Source organism: Ischnura elegans, chromosome 2 (assembly GCF_921293095.1).
Source record: "Ischnura elegans chromosome 2, ioIscEleg1.1, whole genome shotgun sequence".
NCBI classification, from domain to species: Eukaryota; Metazoa; Arthropoda; class Insecta; order Odonata; family Coenagrionidae; genus Ischnura; species Ischnura elegans.
The window spans coordinates 132,649,310-132,669,254 of record NC_060247.1 but is presented as its reverse complement, the minus strand read 5'-3'; the positions used below and the strand labels follow the sequence as shown (position 1 = coordinate 132,669,254).

At 41.4% G+C, this 19,945-nt stretch overlaps 1 protein-coding gene across 1 annotated transcript in view; it reads right to left on the bottom strand.

Annotated features, from left to right (window-relative positions):
• Nucleotides 1-1,291: 1,291 nt before the first annotated feature.
• Nucleotides 1,292-19,945, bottom strand: part of LOC124153258 (homeobox protein H2.0-like) — a 126,666-nt gene continuing 108,012 nt past the window's right edge. The window contains exons 6-7 of the mRNA XM_046526355.1: nt 1,515-1,645; nt 1,292-1,358 (exon numbers count right to left, since the gene is read on the bottom strand). Coding sequence (XP_046382311.1) covers nt 1,292-1,358; nt 1,515-1,645 — 198 coding nt within the window. The remainder of the gene's footprint in view (nt 1,359-1,514; nt 1,646-19,945) is intronic.

Below are 19,945 nucleotides of genomic sequence, written 5' to 3'. Positions count from 1 at the left end.
TGAAACATGACGTTTTGTCTCTGAGTTATCGATTGCTCACGTGAGCTCTTTCTTGAGCAGTTCCTTCACGCAGTTCGTACTAGGGGGCTGGGATGTGATTCCGTACTGTATTACACAATGGCGCAGGCTGGCTTTCTGAGGTGAGTTCTTCTTCTTTTTATCATCTCCAAAACGCGAAATTTATTCTTAGGCAAAACATTTGTGGACCCTTAATGTTTAATTCGTCAAATGAATGCTTTTGAAGTCTACCAACGCAACTTTTCCGAAGCGATTTTAGTTTTTTGCATGTGAATGCCGTATACTTCTGAGAGACAGATTATCTCCAGTCCATAAATGAAATTTTATCAAATTATCCCTGTATTGACGAATGATTGTTTAGGCGTAGGCGTGCAGTAGTTTCGAATCTAATGATTTTTACTTTATCTACTGCAACTTCAAAAATCGCAGGGGCCTTCTAGGGTTTCAGCCACACCGTTCTTCGAGAGAGACATTTTAAGCCACAGTCACCTCCCCATGAATTGAACGTGATATCACAGTTCTTATATTTCGGATCCACGTCGTAATTAAGTCCATCGACAGTCCCGATTCCCAAAACCAACTTTTTCCTACGTGGACACTGTTGCCTGAACCGTTCGTGGGCAGATAGTCTGGCTCCAATTAGTCTCGAACGAAGGAAACATTTAGAGATCAAAGTACCAAAGATTTAGTACCAGAGAATATCAGATCCACGGCAAGAAAACCTATCGATAAGCAAGGCAGTGTCTCCTTTGGAATTTCCCGTTTACAGCTCCGGTACATCCTCTTCAAAAATTTGATCCCGGCCATAAGGGAGGCTTGAAAATAGCTGGTCTGGATCTATTTACTTTCATTAGTCCTCGATGCATTGCTGAAAATACGGATAAGTGACCTGATCTACAAGCTGCCATGATGGAATATTGAAGATTCAGGGAGCTGATTCACTGCATCTCGCCAAAGAGCGTACCAAAGACCTGGGAGTAGAATAAATGCAATCGTCACCATTGGCCTAGGGAGTCTCAGGGCAGTTCGTCCAGAAGGAGGCGGGTTACCATTGGTGCAAACTTCCTGAGTGCCTTTCGAGAAACAAGCACGGCAATCGATTTTCTCGCAAACGGCATCTTCGCTGCAGGTGTGCAGATCCTCGTTGATCGCACTTGCGAACGGGTGGCAGCCCTGCTTCCTCGAGCACACCACAGTACTGCCACCCGCCAGGATCGCAGTGAGGCGTAGTTTGGCGTGGTAGGCGCTCGTCACATAACTCTCATCGCTCGTGTCACGTGACGTTGATCTCCTCCTCTTCATCTTCGTCCGCCTCGGTCCCCTCCCCTTCCCCACCCCCTTCCTCTCCGCCCACTCCCCCATCCCCCGACCCCGACTTCGACGCCGAAGATGAAGATGATCCTGCTGAAGGTGCGTTCACCACGACCAGATGGCCCGGCCTCTGCTGCGGCCCTGGCGCACCGCCCCTGGCCGCTGAGGGCGGCGGCGGCTCCAATGGATCGCTTAGGTCCGGGTTTGGGTTGTTCTTATTGGGGAGCGTCTGCTCCCGAGACCCTCCGTGGGCCAGCAGCTCCCGCTCCTTGGAGTTCCTCCACTTCATGCGACGGTTCTGGAACCAAATCTTCACCTGCGGGCGAGAGAAATGAAAGATATTGTGAGATCATTTGTTTCAGCATGACACGATGTGCAAATCGGGTATTTTATGCGTTGAATTCGGCAAAGATTTCAGAATTCAGAGCGCAGAACTGTAGGCAGTTATTAGTCCAGCCACACCGGTTTAGCATTTCCCGTATGATTACCAAAGTCACGTAATACTTGGCACTGACCGTGGCCCGGTCCTTGCCACGGTCACTAAGTGACCATGGTCATATATCCAAAGTTAGAAAACTCACTCGAGGAGTCTTTTTCCGTGACCTATTACTTACTTAAAACCTATGCTGTCATAATGACATTAACGACCCTTGCATATGGATAAACATTAAGAAAAAAAAGGAGCTAGTGGTTCTGTATTCTCCTCCCTTCGAGTTTCAATGAGTACCCTACGTTAGTGCTTTTACTAATATTTCTATTCCGTCCCGCGAAAAATAAAACTTTCCATATTATCATGATAGCTAACTCAAAGAAACCATGCACTAGTCCACATAATGTGATATTCAGGTAAGGACGGTTTCTGGTAACCTTCCCCTTTATTTGGAAATCCCGTACTCCCTATCAGCCTCGCAATTCTGTAAGGCATCGCGTGTTTGATTGACTGCGGTAGCAGTAGCTCCAAAATGGTACCTCGCCACAGTTACCCACACAGAAGATTCCCAGTGCGCCAATATGATTCTTGATGGCAGAGATATACGAGGTGTGTCCGAAAAGTCTACGACCTGCGTTCATATCTTCGTCGCGCTCAGGCTGCCTATAAGAAGTATGAGCGTAACCAGTGGTCCTTCACGGCTTCCCTGAGTGCCGTAGTCGGACGCCATGGGTTGGACACAAACACGCGCGCAGCGTATGTTTTTGTCCAAAGTGTGTATTCCTTTCATCGTATTTGTTTATTTATTAAATGGCAGGAAGAACAGATTAAACTAATTGCATCAAGTTTTGCTTCAATCTTGGCAATAGTTGTACGGAGACGATTGAAAGGATATAGAAGGCTTTTGGGGACGAAAGTATGGATATAAAACTGGTAAAAGAGTGGTACATGTGGTTTAAAATGGCCGCACATCTGTAGACGAAGACCCTCATTCTGGCCGACCTTGATATGGCCGAGGGAACCATTTCAAGTCGATGCTGATCATTTTTTCAGTTCTGAGGGTGTTGTGCCGAATGAATTTGCCCCAAAAGGTCAGACGACTAACAGCAAACATTACGTTGAAGTTCTGTAACGATTGCGTTATGTAATTAGAAGAAAACGACCTCTTTTATAGTAAAGCGGTGATTGGCTTTTTCACCTCGCCAGCGCATTGATCCCGCCTTATGCAGCAATTTTTGGCGAAACACAATATTGTACAGCTTCGCCAGCTTCCGTACAGTCCGGACAGGGCTCCCTTTCGGATGTTCCCAAAATTGAAAATGGTTGTACGACATCGAGTAACGACGCTTCAGAGTAATACGACGCGCGAGCTAAGACCCTTCCAAAGTCTGCGTTCGAGGGCTGCTATAATATATTGAAGCACCGCAGGGAGCGATGGTTCAATCAAGTGAGGACTACTTCTATGTATGCCACGGCCCGGAGGAAGGAGAAAAGTACCAATGCAGGGATATAAACGCAGGTTGGATATTTTTCGGACACACCTCGTAGAATAGCAAATGAAATGATGGAAGAAAAATGGAATATTTCTACTTCCCGTAACTTTCTGAGGATATTATTAAATAACAACATAGTTAAATCTTGGCTTCGCTATGACTGATCCTACGTAAGTAACACCGATAAAAAGCAATTATTTAGAATATTATATTCCAGATAAGTAAAATAAACGTTTGCCGCTTTCGATGTATCCATATCCATCGAGTCCCACCGCCTTCAAAGTTAAACTGCTTCAAATACCCTATATGGATGGAATTAACATTCATCACGTCTTCCATCGATCCTTACTCTCTTTTCAGTGTTTTGCTGCCACTGTTCCTCTGAATTGAAAAGTATGGAATTCTGGCCACTATGCCTCGTGTATCGGATCAATTGAAGCCAAACTGAGCCCAGCTCGGGACATCCAAACATGACCATCTCCTAAGTATTTTAAGAAGGAAAATGGGCAAAATTCGATTTTAAGGACGTTGAATTTTTGGAGAAAAAAACTGTTCTCTGGGATTAAAATAATTTATATTCCAAATTGAAATTTCATCCAGATTATTAAAGCTGAGACAAAACTGCAGTTGCAGTTTTCGAGGTCCTTCTCGAAATGGCCATGTAATCTATTGGATGGCCTTGAGGAAGGCCAATCAACATGGTTATTGCACTGTTATTGTCATTCCATTGTCATCGACTTCAGGCCACTGTCCACACGTACGAGTCGACTTCTACTGCAATCACCATCGACGTGTTTACAAGTAGTCAGATTGCCTCATGATCCAATACCTCGCAGGGACAGACGGCAGACGTGCTGCCATCTAATATGGAGGAGATTTTTTTCGCGCGCAAAAGGCAAACGCAACAATGAGTCCTCACAATACGGTGACGCGCCTGGCCTCATTCATTAAAGCATAAAATCACTCAATCCCAGAGCTTGCGCAGCCATCTTCGACAGGCGAGAGGGGGGCCTGAAAACATGTGCCATCGTCACCGCCTGTGATTCATTGCATCTGGCTCCCCCTTGTGGGCGCTGTTGTGAGCGACGTGTACCACTTACTTAATATCGAGAGGACGAACGCCGAGGCCATAAGACTTTGCGGAGACATAAATGCCATGGGTGAAATAGCATTTTGCAGCGCCGTCATTCTCATTTCCTCCCTTATGAGCCATCATCCCTAGCAGGGGCAATCTCCTAAGCACTTACGGAAAGGGTATTAGAATGAACACACCCCAAGTGGAAACTTGATGTCTACGTTATGCGGATACATCCACTGTAAATAAAGTTACGATATTTCAAACCCTCATGTTCGCATCTTCACCGATATTTTTAAAGTACCGATGGTATTCAATGATTTACGCCCTCTACGATTCCTCACCCAATATAAATCTGACACTATTCAACACCACATCGACTCTATGGATATGCGTTCGCCTGTATTCGACACATACACTGTCATAATTTCACCCTCAGAAGGTTTATCTTAGGGGTATACTCCAATAGATTCCGTAAAAGCTTGATTTATGTTGCCACTCATGGGCATACCCAGCAAGGGGCAGGAGGGGGCAGCTGCTCCCCCAAGGAAGCAAAAATCGCAAACGTATATAATATTTTCTCAAGCAAATAATAAAAAAAACTAATATAGAGCTGTTACAGTTTCCTCAAAATGTTGATTTCATTCACCTTTTCCATGCTTAAATCTTACCTACAACTTGAACAACCATGGCTTGCCCCCTCCCCCCTAGCTTTGATCCTGGGTACGCCCTTGTTACCACTCACTTTCATTTTACCATGTCTTGGAAGACTACACGGATTTCTCACCAGGTCAATTTTAACATGGCTGCCGACATTTCGGTGACCGAATCGGTTCATGTCATCAGCCTCACAACTCGGCAGCCATGTAAACGTTGCCCGGCGGGTAACCTTGTTAGCCTTTCAAGACGCCACAAGCTAGGAAAACAGTAGAGAATACATTTTTTACTCCGTTTTCAAAAATGTCTGCAAGCGTGGCGATCCGTTCGAAGTGTGATCCGTTTATTCCCCGTTTCATCGTTGTAATAAGTACAATCGAGAGTAAAATAAATGAAAATTTATTATTTTTATGGATCATATTATCACGTAAACAAACTATGAATAGTGTTTCTAATTATATTTTGTTTCCCCGTTGAATTCGGGACGCTCTACCGTCAGTGGTGCGAATGGCGATTTTTATAATCCCAATTTAATGCGCGGTGAGTGACAGGAAATCTAGTGAGAGATTGCGGAATGTTCTTAATGTAATATTAGCGACGCATACGAACACATTATCATTTTCTTAAGACCATTCAATCCCGCTCGACCGGTCATATTAGTTCTACAAAAGCAACACAAGTTGACGCACGCATGGTTTTGAAATGGAGAGGTTTCCTAGATACATCGATGTCAACTTCGGAATATACTTCTCAGTTTCATATTATATTCATGTTATTCTTCATTCCAAAATTCTTCCATGTTTCACGGGGCGAGCTTATGCCTCATTCACATTACGATTGTTTCAGCGATTGTGGGAACTATCGTGCATTCACACGACGATTGTTAAAACCTGTGCTGCCCTCTAGCGCTGACATATTAAGTGAACGGGAAATTGACGGTTAGCAAAGCTGTTGAGGTATGTAGGGACAAGATCAACGTTCAACGTGTATTTACCGAATAATTTTTCTTCCGCCCATATTCTTCCTTCCTAGGACAAATCCATGAAAAAAATAGAGCTTCACGAGCTTTTCGTCTTTCTCTTGTCGCTTCCGTTTCCGATCTCCCAGCGTCTACCCATCGTAAATTGGCAACGATAGGAACTACGTCAACTATTTTCAGGACATGCATTCACACGGCTAGTTCGGCCAACTATCGTTAGGACGATCGCTCGGACAATCGTAATGTGAACGAGGCATTACGGAAACACGGTTGGAAAGGGCATGAATTAAAGACTAGCATATTGCACGTCGCGTTCCGCACTTTCACGCTAAGTCTCCCTTTGATTTACACAAGTTCCACGCTTACTTTTTTCTAATACGCCACCAATGACTCATTGCGAAGAGTAAAAATAACTCCCGCGCGTTTCTTCGTGACTTATTTGGTCACTACTTATCTCCCAATATACCTCGAGCATCTCAATGGTAACGTGGTTATTGTGCCACGTGGCTTGCATACGATTGGCGAAATGATGCAATGTTGCTGTGGAAATGGGTGCCAAGAAAAATGATTCAAAGGAAGTTTAATGACCTTTCTCTGGGCGAGTTAAGTTAAGAATAATTTATAATATTAGATTTAATTTTGCTTTTTGGCTAATCTTTCTTCCCGGTCTCATTCAAGTACAACTTTTCCTCGTCTCGGGACTCATTGGATTGGTACACCTGTTTACTGAAGTGAACTAAGAAGGTTTATCAATCTATCTACCTATAATAATAATAATCTATCTATAAAGCACTACCTATCCAACCTCTACAATATAATACAGCTCAGACGTAATATTTCATAAAAGTAATGCGTCACGAAAGTAATGCGTAACGATAGTAATGAGTCACGAAAGTAACGAGTCACGAAAATATTACCTTCATCACGAAATAATACCTTCACTCGTCGAGCGGTTGGATTGCGTCCTCTTAAAGAAGGATTTGGAGTGATACCATGAGATCGGAAATGATAATTAGCACATAATCTTTCATCCCTTCGTTCGACGGCGGAGTTGGCGGCCTCATCAAGCGGTCGGGGCGATATTCACTCCGGTAGATCGTCAATTAAGAGTTAAAAGCAGTGAATTCGGGGAGTGGGAAAAAGGTGGAAAACGAACCGACCGAGTGGAAACGCGCGTGTTTGTGCGCGCAAGCCGTTCTTCTTTTTTTTTTAATTTATCATTCGCTTCGCTCCCGCGGCCTCCGCCCCACTCCCCTTTGTTCAAAGCGCATCGCCCAAGGGGTGTACGTGAAGGGGAGGGGTTGGGCACATACGAGGAAGGGGGAGGGGGTTATTGGGTGTCGGGTGCAGCCTTCTCTCCAAGCGCTATCCCCCCATCCACCCCTAGCATTCCGAAATCGCCGCGTGCAGTCAGACATTGGGACGGGAGCACTTGGAACCGAAATCGCTTCTGCGTTTTGTGTGCTCGTAATGGAGACTTTGAAAATAAAAAGAGGGCGGGAAATATTGAGGTGCATATCTGGGGTGTTCCCCCTGCCCACCCCCCATTCCCAGAGCCCCTTCCACTCACAGTGGAATAGTGTTGCAGGCCCACTATGCTGTCCGCTCGGAGGAGGTGCTTTTAATCTCTCGAACACTACATTAATTCGACAGTATTATGCTTACTTTACCATGAAGAAAACTTCAAATTGAATAATGAACACAGCACAGCACACAGCATGAAAAAAGTGACTTTGTACGCAGTCACGCGCACGAGTGCAAATTTATAAGCACCAAGGGTGAAGTTCGCCATGAAAAAATATTTGGCTTAGCCGGGATTCGAACCCGAATCTCGGGATTGCTGGTATAGAGATCCTAAAACCGTTTTCCATGAAAAGGATATATTTTTTGACACTTTTTTTTACACGAATTCAGGATTAAAGCGGATGGTAGTCACCCAAAATATATTTTCATAGAGTAAGTATGTATTTGCTCTATGGTATATGTTAGTTTTTAAACTAGCATTTAATTTCGAGTCAGTGATACAACGTAAGTCATAGCGTGTGCTACCATATCTGGCAGTACGCTAAACCGTCCCTTTTTTATCTTGTGGTTTTGATTGATGATTGGTTTTCAGGCAAATACTCTAGGGAGGGCAAGATTTTCCCATTTTGTGGACCCGACTGATAAAGGACACAAATGTTATTTCTATCATACTTTGGAGCATGTAGTCTCAATAAATAAAACGAAACAAATGCTTACATTTAATCCTCATATTTTACAGGAACTGAACATGTAGATGCGTAGAGATGGATCTAAAAAAATTATACGTATTCCATGAGTACAAACCTAAAATACAGGTGTTGTTTTCTGTCGCCACGTTTTGCTCTGGTGTTCTCGAACGTCGGTGCAAATGTAAACCACAGTTTTATTGCACTAGCAAGAATTGAAAACTATTCAAATTTAAATGAAATATTTTATTTACATAATTAGTTCCACTAGGAATTTCGACATTGGTTGGGAAAATGAGTATCTCTTTAAACTTAGTAATCTATTTCCTCATATTTAACACTCGGCAAATCAAAATTAAGGAGCAGAAAACAGATATCATCGGCGAAACCCCGTCGTGCGAAAAATAACTATCGTACACTTATTCCAGGTCATGTTACAGTGGTAAAGAATGTTTTGACCTTCGATTTTGAGCTCTCTGTGCTGTGTTAACGCTCATAAAACATTAATTCTGTGGAAATAGCACTGCATTCAGGTAAACGTGTCAGAATAGGTCCTCATCAATGATACATTCTATAAAGAGGATCTGTGTTTTGAATATTGAGTAGATCATCCGAACACTTATGTACGACGATAGTGAAAACATTGTCTTGACATTACGGAAGCATTAGCAATGTTGTTCACTTAAGTAATAAACTAATAATTTACGATAAAACTAATCGGAGATTAAAAAAATAGCATCGAAGAATTCACTATTTCAACTATAGGGCTTGGTATTTTTTTGTATGATGACATATAACTGAAACTGTTCAAATCCTAAGATTAACTGATCACCACAGTTAAAATTTCAACGGAGAGAGAAAGTTTGAAACAGTTTTGATCAGTGGCGCAGGGAAGGGGGTTTTGGTGGATAAAACGCCTCCAGATCGGTGAAAATTTTAAGTTTAAATCATTTTCCTTATAGATTGATATTACAAATAGAATAGTGTAAGAATCAATAAAATACCCCTCAGAAAGCCGTAAAACTCACAATTTGAACCATTTATTTTAAAATTCCGCAATTTAATAATCTCACACCTCCCGCTTACCGTGGTGGGTATTCCATACCACCGGACACCCCTGGTAATAGTTGCACCTATACCCCCCTGCCTTAATTCCTAGCTGCGCCCCTGGTTTTGGTTACGATATTAGTGTGTAAAAATTTTCAAGCCATGAAGACCCAAAAGTAAATGTTACTTTTGGGTTTTCATGCCAGTCAAAAGAAGACTTTGTCGACGTATAATATTAAATAATTTAAAAATGAAATACTAGGTATTCCCGACGATTAACATAATTTATATAATTTTAAAGGTACCTATTAGAAGATATTAATGGGAAATATATATTTTTGACCTTTATTTCTTCCCTGTAAACTCTATTCATTCCTCTAAACTTGATATAGTCAGTCTGCTTTTAAACAACTAACCGTTATTATCCATATATCATCAGCATAAGTCTATGTTATTTCATAGTAAGATAAAACATATATACTAAAAGCCATATCCATTCTGTATGGAATTATTTTTGGCTACATGCTGGTCATCGGTCATTCCCTGCCAAACACCTTACAGTTGCCCCGCAGAGTGTTATGCAGATGAAAATAGCTGGAAATACTTACTCTACGCAGTTGTACTATAGTCTATGCATGTACAGTGGCGGAAAAAATTAACGCAAAGCTCGTTGGCGTCTGAGAGCGGCCAGTTCAGGAACTACTTGTCTTCCAAAATTTTGCCCTCGTAATGTTCTCATACAACCGGGAGTTTTAAAAGCAATATATCCCTTATACCGGGAAAATAATCATGCCCGTCGCATTATGACAAGGCGCAAAAGATCCAGCTACGAATTCTTCGCCATATTCTCCGAAGTATGCTTCGCCCTCCATTCACCTAAAATGGAATCTACTCTCGTCGGGACATCATTGGACACAGCCGAGATATGTATTGGGTATTGAGACTGCCTCAGAACTCAATCGTTCCGGTGGTGTAGTGGGTAAAGTTTCATCCTTCGAATCAGAGGTTCCACGGATCAAGTCCCCGTGACGGATGATTTGATGCTGCACACACACACACTGTAAACATTTTTCTGATCTTAAAACTTCGCAATACCTATCAATTGGTCCATAGGACGTTGCATGTCTATTGAATTCTTACGCGCTAATTTATTTGTTGAAATTCAACCTCCATATTGCATAGCCATTTGGGCAGTTGACTGTGGAGTGAATTTTGACTACCATTTCCGCGTCGTCCAGCACCGCTTCAAGGCCCCTAACCATTAGCTGCATGTGCGATGTGTCATGGCCTACTACTCCTCCCTCATTTCAAGGGAAAATTCCTCGGAGGTTCTGCAGAGCTGACCGAAGGCAGAACAACAAGCCGCCCAAACTCAGTAGTTCTCAATCGGGTAATTTTGGGCCTCTGCGTATGTATTTCATCTGAAACATTGAGGAAATGGCTAAGTTAACAGACAAACAGTTAACTTACCCTCAAATTTTCCAACAAAAGGAGCATTACGCAAACATTCTAAAAATATTTCATCATTATTATGGAATTATGAATGTTATTTCGAATTGATAGAAATATTGGACTGTTCGCGTTTTCCGTTATTTATTTAATCCCTACGTCGAACTTAGTATTACTTTTAGCTCTCAACATAGGAATAGAATAAATCTCACAATCAATTATTCGAGGTAATTTTGCGTCAGTAATGCAGTTGTAAGACATTTATGTTAATTTACAAAATAACTTTTTTAAAAATAAAAATGATTTCTCATTAACTTTACCTATCAATCAAGAAATTTTATTCTTGTAATTACATGAATTACCATTCATTGCGACATCTTCATTTTATGGCCGAATTTTCAGTATTCTCTGTTCATTGAGGAGGAACGATAGAGTTTTTTTTAACCATCCCGTGAATTATAGTGCGTGGTCAAATTTTCCCATTGTATTATCAAAAAATATATTTCCAGTAAGCCACGTAATGCTTACAAAAAATTTACCTCATATTCAGCATACATTTTCTTTTTACTTTCTTACGAAGGATTTACTCCCATGATTGCTGCATAATTGAAATGTGCATCAAAGATGGACTTCTGAAGCAGTCTACGTAGAAAAAGAAAAGTAAATGAGTTTAGTTGTGGAAATTAAATATTTTGCGGAAAACAATTCGGACACAAAAACGGAGTATACAGGTAAATGACTGCAAGGTACAGCATGTGTTTTACAGAGAGGAGGAGAATTATGCAGGAATTGATAAAGAAGGCTAGCATCAAAGATCGGATTTGAATAAAAGAAGTATTCACTAGAATTAAACGAAATAAATTCGAGAATCAGTTGATTGATTGTTCCTGAACGAGAAATTCACAAGGAAAAATATATCAGTCCATGAGATGCATCAACTTGTAACAAGGAAATATTAAAAATAATTCGATTACCACGGAAATAAATTCAAGATATAATTCATTCCCTTCTATTTACTCAAAAATAGAGTCGAATTCCAATAAGTTCCTTTCCACCCATTCAAATTTCCGCAATCTTTCCAGTTTCCCAAATAACTTTTCAATAAGTGAAAATAATAATACTTTCCTGGTTCTCATTTTCTGTCAGTTTATAAAATTGAAAAACATTTAACGCTTAGTTCAGATACATCTATTGTAATAAAGATCTAATTTTTAATTGATTTTATAAATCAAATATGAGTTCATATGGATCAACTTTGTCATTAAAAGTAAAGTTTAAAAGACGATATGAAGTTCAAAAACTCTATTTACTCCTATGATTTCACTATGAAAGAAATCGTTTACTGACCAAATTAATCAATTTCTTCGGATAACTACATGAAAGAAATTATTGAACCTTAAAATAGCCATAACATATTACGTTACCCAAATTAATTCGGCTTCGCATTTCTTATCAATTGCAGTATGTTACAAGCTGTTCCAATATGATCCTCGGGAAACTATTATTGGGCGCAGAATATTGAGCAAAGAATTACCATACTGAACTGAAAACAAACAATTGATTTCTCGGAGGTGGCTCAAAAAAGTGCTTTCATTCTGCTTTGAGGAACTCTATAGGAATTTTCCCTTGAAGGGGAGAAGAAGCGTAGGCCGTGACACATTGCACATACAGCTGATTGTTAGGGGCCTTGAAGCGGTGCTGGACGACGCGGAAATGGTAGTCAAAATTCACTCCACAGTCAACTGCCCAAATGGCTATGCAATATGGAGGTTGAATTTCAACAAATAAATTAGCGCGTAAGAATTCAATAGACATGCAACGTCCTATGGACCAATTGATAGGTATTGCGAAGTTTTAAGATCAGAAAAATGTTTACAGTGTGTGTGTGTGCAGCATCAAATCATCCGTCACGGGGACTTGATCCGTGGAACCTCTGATTCGAAGGATGAAACTTTACCCACTACACCACCGGAACGATTGAGTTCTGAGGCAGTCTCAATACCCAATACATATCTCGGCTGTGTCCAATGATGTCCCGACGAGAGTAGATTCCATTTTAGGTGAATGGAGGGCGAAGCATACTTCGGAGAATATGGCGAAGAATTCGTAGCTGGATCTTTTGCGCCTTGTCATAATGTGAAGGGCATGATTATTTCCCCGGTATAAGGGATATATTGCTTTTAAAACTCCTGGTTGTATGAGAACATTACGAGGGCAAAATTTTGGAAGACAAGTAGTTCCTGAACTGGCCGCTCTCAGACGCCAACGAGCTTTGCGTTAATTTTTTCCGCCACTGTACCATGATTCGGAGTGTTAAGTATTTACAACTTTAAGTTGATGCCCGTCCCTGATAAAAATACCCACAGAGTCCCATCCGTTCCCGGAAATTTATCACTAGCATTTTTTTCCGAATTCACATGAACGACCGGATGTGAGCGGAAATCGTTCCCTGGATGGCCGATCGTCGATTGTTTATCCTCCGCCCGCCGTCACATGTCAACGGCGGCGCCACTCGCAAATTGCTCGTCATTTATTTCATTTCGGGAATTCTTTCGATGTTTTTCCTCGTAACACATTTAATTCCCGCCTGTGCAAATCGCCGAAGCGCGTCAACGACTGTTCCAACATGCTCCTTAATTAAGTTTCCTCCCTGAACATTCCGGCCGATGGATATCGTTGAAAAAAAAAGAAAACCTTTCGCTTCCGGTTATCTTCGTGGGCGGGGGAGGGAGGATAAACTATTACCCTCGTTCGCAAAACGCCCGGGGGGAGGGGAGGTGAAGGGAGGCAGTCAGGGTAATTGGGATGAGAGACTAAAAGCCTCTGCACCCCTCCCCCCCCCCTAGCGTGCGCCGATTTCGCAGACCGTGTACGACGAATGTAAACACTGGATATTCTGCGGGAGAGGGCGATGATGCATGTATTTTCCAATCTTTCATCTCTATACAGGGTGCAACAAAAATGAGTAAAAAATACACAAATGTACGACACAAATTGCCGGACACATTCCTGACACGCAGCATAAGACATAATGCAGTGTCGTATAGAGATAATATTCTTTTAGGGGAGAGGGCAAGACCAATAATAAGTTATTAGTAGAGATACGTGAAAATTGCACTTTCATTTTTATTTTATCGCACTTTCAATAACAGTTTATCGCATTTAAACTGCGCTCGGCACAAAATGTGTGAATTTTGCCGTCGAAAAGGCAAATTTGCGTAAAAATATGATAAAAGTCCAGTCATCGCATCTATGTCGCATTTATTTGCGCACACCGCATCTATATCGCATTTGCGATTTTCACGCATCTCTTGTAATTAGTAATCATAATAAATATTTTACATTAGTTTTTGGTGGCTAAATGCAGAGAGTAAATAACATTTAATAATCAGTAGACTATTCTTACAATGCTATTGTTTGAAAAAGGTTGAACCAAGTGAATGATTGACATTAAACGAATATGAATTTCAAAATTACCAACCTAAGCTAAGATATCCACGCATGCGCAGATCGCATCTAGCTATAACCCCTTGCCGGCAGTAAAAGCAGAAACCCGAGACCACGGGTATTAAACTTTTATCACTATTTTCTCACGAACATAATGTTTATATTTATTTAGATCAATTAATTTTTTACATTTCGAGGGGGCGCGGCCCCCCTGGGATTAATCATAATGGAAATTGAATCTATAATCAGAATAACGAAATGTATACTAAGGATGTCATCGGTATCAATCAGATTTATTACGTGATATGGCGATTTGCAATTGCAAGCTTCGCTACGAGCGACCATAAAGTGTTGCGCAGCTTTTAAGCATATTATGCAGGGAGCCACTAGAGACTCGGAGGCTACATTGATTGAGCAATTAAAATTGTATATTTTTGAGTGACTCGGAGAATATCGTCTCAGAACCTAACCATATTTCTAGGTCCCACAGAAACGATAAATTAAAAGGATGGATAGGTTCATGAATGAAGAGAATGGATGTCGAACGGATAGGTAGATATAGAAAGTCGTTCTCTCGCGAGAAATAAAGAACTTAAATAAATGCTAGGCGAACTCAGAGCATTTACTATTTTTTTGTTGACGGCTGGTGTCCTATAAGCCCTACTCCAGACGTATATGTATTGATATGGATTGAGGGACCGATGTATATGTGGATAAATCTTGGTCACATACTCAAAAGTCAAAAATCGCTCCTGTTTATTGCTCAAACACACCAACTCACCCAATATTTAGGTGCTTGAACGGGCGAATCTGTTTGCTAATAAATGATTGTAGGGATTGTGGGTAGGTCACTTAAGTGGAACATTTTTAAGTAACAGGAAGACGTGGCGCCATCGCGCGCGGGCGATGGGTGGAGAGGAGGGGACAACCAATCCCTCTTACTTGTGTGCACCACCGCGAGTGGAGCGTGCGCGCCGCCGCAATCACAGCCAATCACGATCCCCCCCCCTTCCTGCACTTGAACACTCACGGCCGCTGCTAGCGCTACCAGCGCGCCTCCTCTCCTCGCCGCCACTGACGCGAACTAAGCCATACAAAAGGCACACGACGTCCGAAGGGGAAAAGAGAAGCTGGCTGTTCCCCTCCCCTTTCGCGATGCAGATTTATTTTTCGAAACGACGACGGCTTCGATAATTAAAATGTCAAGAGACTCAGTCCAAAAGAGGGACTGTGAGGAGGCCCCTCCCATGAGTTCCGCGAACGGTCGCAGCAGCGCTGAGAGTGGCGGATCCACTCGATACCAGCTCCGTCCGCACTCTGCCCCATTTGACTCTAGAGACTTGAAACTTCGAACGAGTGAAGTTGCTGGAATGCTTTACGTTTTTCTCCTGGCGGTTCGCATCGATTTCCTGGCTATCAATATTACAAATGAGAATTACCCAGCCGATCCATTATTTTGCTGTCAAACTCCGCGTATGACAATGGGTCTATTACTGCCACTATTCGTGGCGAGGCGATCCGATTTATATGGGGACGTAAACTATTATTAGAACCGTTCATCAGAATTTTTATTTGAAAGCATATAATTTATCTAATTCATCGCTTTTCAAAGCCATTTCCCGTGAGTGGGAATGCCTCATAATTACAATTGGGAATTAATTGCCACGCTGCCGACATTTTTGAAAACGAATTGAAAATCGAGCGAAGTGCCAGCCTTAATTAATGAACCTCTTATTGGACGGTCTGAGACCTACTCCAGCCAATCCCCTTGATTACAGTCCTGAAAACAAGACCTATAGATATACATATTATGGGAGGTGAAATGAATTGAAAATGAATAAGGGGATCGGGGAAAGTGAGCATATGTCATGCAGAGCGGCCGACACAGCGTCTCAGTGTAGAAATGGGAGAGAAATCATTGAGAACGCTTCTTAATGAAAGAAGGAATCGCTAACAAGAGTGTACACCGTAACATAACACGTGAAAATGAGGGACGCGGTCCGCTCGGCAAGAGAGACGGTGAAGTCATCAACTTATCTGCGAAAGGGCTACGGTAAACGGGTTTTTGTCGTGAATAGCCTGAGAAGTAGGTGATAGATAGACAAACGGAATAATAGTACGGGGTCGCCTTCTTTTTCAAATTCTATCTTATCATCATTCCTTCATTGAATATATTGCAATCCTAAGATTGGAAAAATCACCCCCTCCGTTTCTCCCTATCCCACGCCAGTTCTGCTACCTCCCTGAGGCTCAATGGGGTGTTTGCGTGGATTTTTTTAGCGATATAGTATGCTGAAACTTCACTTCATCCTAGATACGGAAATGCTATTTAAACTTAAATTGAGGGTAATTTTGGCCATTTCTGGCTGCGTAAAAAATTATCCGGTTTGAACGTCCGCGAAAACAAGAAATAATTAACATGGCCGCCTGTGACGTCACGTGCCCGTAACTTCGAGTACTTGCCGTACGGGTGTGCTGGAGTTAATGGTTTGACCTTGTTACGCGCTCTCTTGATCGAAAGTCAGAGATACACTGTGCACAATGTCGACATATAAATGGTGTTTTGTACCAGAGTGTAAAAATACAAGCAGCAGGAACCCTAGCAAAGTGTTTTTCGCGGTTCAGAAGGAAGAGAAACGGAGGAAGAAATGGTTTCGAGCTGCAAGAAGCCGCTTAACCTTCTTAATCTGTCCAAGGTACTTATCCTCACCTCTTCCTCTGGGGACTTTTCGAACAATCTCTCCTTCCGTTATGTTTCCCACTGCACTGCTGTGTCTCGTTTCGTGGCGAATCAACCGTTACCTTCTTTGGTGTGCAGCGGTAGTGGCGCAGCGAGGGGGGGGGGGTTTGGGGGATTAACCCCCCCCCCCCAGAGCTCAGAGAATTTTTAAAGTTTAATCCATTTCACTAATTGGATTAATATTACTTATAGAATAGTGTAAATATTAATAAAATATCCCTCAGAAGGCCGTAAAACTCACCATTTTGAACCATTCATCTAAAACATTTTCCAAGGAAGAGCTCCCGCACCTCCCGCTTACCCTGGCGGGTATTCCACATCCTCAGACACCCCAATGTTTTGCGCCTAAAACCCCCCCAGCCTTAATTCCTAGCTGCGCCCCTGTGCTGCGGTACGTATTTTTCTATCTCCTCCCATTTTTTAATATAGGTACCTCCGAGTTTCTCACCCTGTCCGTCCAATTGATATTCAGTATCCACATCCAACACCATGTCTCGGAGGCCTTTATTCTTTTCTGATGACTTTTTCAAATGGTCCAACCTTCGGAACCATAGAGTGCCATTTTCCACACGATTATTTTCACGCACTATTTCCAGTTCTTCAGTCTTATTCAGTTCAGTTCAGGCTTTTCGAGTGAAGTAGCGGCCTCTTTTCCTTGGATGCCGCCCCAGCATGGGATATTCGACGCTTGATGTCTGTTGTGATGTCTTCCGTGAAACTGTATCACAAAGGACTATAAAATAAAATTGTCAAACGAACCCATTCATGTTTCCTTCCCCCACAACCTGCCATTTTAGAGAGGGTGGGGATGCAAAGCCATTTCCCTTTGGGATGAATTCTTAAAATAAAAGGAGTGTGGCAGGTGAGAGTGATGACTATTTGATGGATATTTTGGGGATGGAGGGAGAATGATTATGATGTGGATTAAGGCCCGTAAGGGACACGGCGTGAGAGGTAAATGATTATTAAATCTCCTCTCCTAACGGTTCTGCTGTCTCTATATATCTCAGAAAAAAGCTGTTCCTTTCCATCGTAGCCAGTCGTAAATGTCAGTCAATGCTTTCATGAAAATCATCACTCCAAATGAAAGTGGATTTATATCGTCTCTCAAACTCTGTAATATCAGAATAACTCAGTCGGCACCAATTATTTAATTTGATTTCCTTTCCGCAAATGTTAGATTAAATCAAAACTCTTCTCCAGGTTGAATATATTGCTATAAATTACATGAGGACCATCTGACCTAAATCCACTTTATCGATGTGAATTTGATTCACTAATTTTAGTGTATTTTCATCTCTTCGGTTTAAGTACACCGAAGACAAATGAATATTCAGAAATAGGCTGGATTTTGTTTGTATATCAGCAATAGGCTGAGAATAAATGCTACACTTACCTGAAGCTATTTGCTGGGTGATAAAAATATACCATAAAAACTTCGTCTCACATCAGGAGACACACAAACACACCAACTTGAAGTTGCAAATCATTATAAATTTATATGGTTATTGTAGCTATTAATTAAAGTGTTGGATTTAAATACTGATGAGCGAATGCTTTAAGTCGAACGATATGATTATTAAGCGACCGCTTCCACCAAAAACCTCATGAGAAAGAGATTAGTTAGGATCTACCCGATAATACCTTCTGTTTTACCTCTCATTAGAGATCCTCACGAGGTTCGCATTGAGATTTAACACTCGAACCGCCACTAGGTCTGGCCAGACCCGGCAAGAATTTATTTTCGAACCATTTCTGCACCCTTTGAGTTACGGGGATAGTATATCTTGAATTTTTATCAGTTAGTAACAGGAAAATGTAGGTAAAAACTTTCACAATGAGTCTGAACTCTTCGGAGATAAATGCACATATACATCCAACCGCCAATCCAGACAATTAAATCAACGAGTATTCTCAAACCGAATAGATGGTATTCTGTTTTACCACTATATTAGAAACGTATCAACTAAATTATCGCTTGAATTGTTGAGCTTTAATAATTTGACACACAAGCTTAAATAAATCTTTTTGAGTTGAGCGGTCGGGGGTCCGGAAATAGCGTTTGCAGCAGGTACCCTGTTTATGGGTCAGAGAGGCGTATTTTATGAGCATTGGTATCTATCTCGATCGTTCCAAAGGGTTGTCTTAACGACATCAACGGATTTAAGGAGCCATCTCCTAGTTTTAAAATCAGGTAAGAAGAAGGAAAGAGAAGAAACTATGAAGAAGGAGGTATTCCCCATGTTCCTGCGAACGAGATCCTTGGAAGTATGTAACCCGCTCTATGAATTATATTATAGGCTCTTAGGAGGATATTTCAGGCACTCTCACCGCCCGTGATGGTGATAGGTAATATGTCCTAAACAGCTCTAATTAAGTTTCCTGATACGTTCAAAATATATTATTTTCAAATTTAATTTCAAAATTTGCAAAATGTTTTGGCCGTCTTTGTTTTCCATATTCATCGCACTTGGTAACGGCCACGTTACGAAGACTAGTTAATAAACGCCATGCTGTAACGACCGGCCTGGAGATGTTTGTGTAACATTCCCTAAGTCATTAATCACAATTCATTACAACAAAGGAGGTGACCGAGGATTTTTAAAATCACTTTTATCGTCGTGGCATTGGCTAAGCGCCACGTTTGCGGCCGTTGCGTCTATGACGTTAAATTATTCATCATTTTGGCTCCTCATGGCAATAATTCCTTTCAGAAGCCACCAAAGATGGATCGTAAAATATAATTTTGGAGTATTTGTTTTTGACCAAATTATGATTTTAAAAATACTCAAATACTGCATATTCCTCTTTCCCTACACTAATTGATAAAATCATAAGCCTTGTAGGAGTGCTTAAGGTTTGATATTACCTAGAAAAAAATAAGTCATGTATAACAAGGGTATGTTTATAATTGATTAGCAATGATTTTTTTTAACTATTCATAAGTCTAGACAATGAAAAGGAGATTTAAATGTTAGATAGGGCAGGGCACACTGACGGCTCATCTATTTTTAACTGAAAATTTTATGCAAAGTTTTACCGAATGCCGAAAATATAGGATAAAAAAAATAAAATTCTATGGACTACAA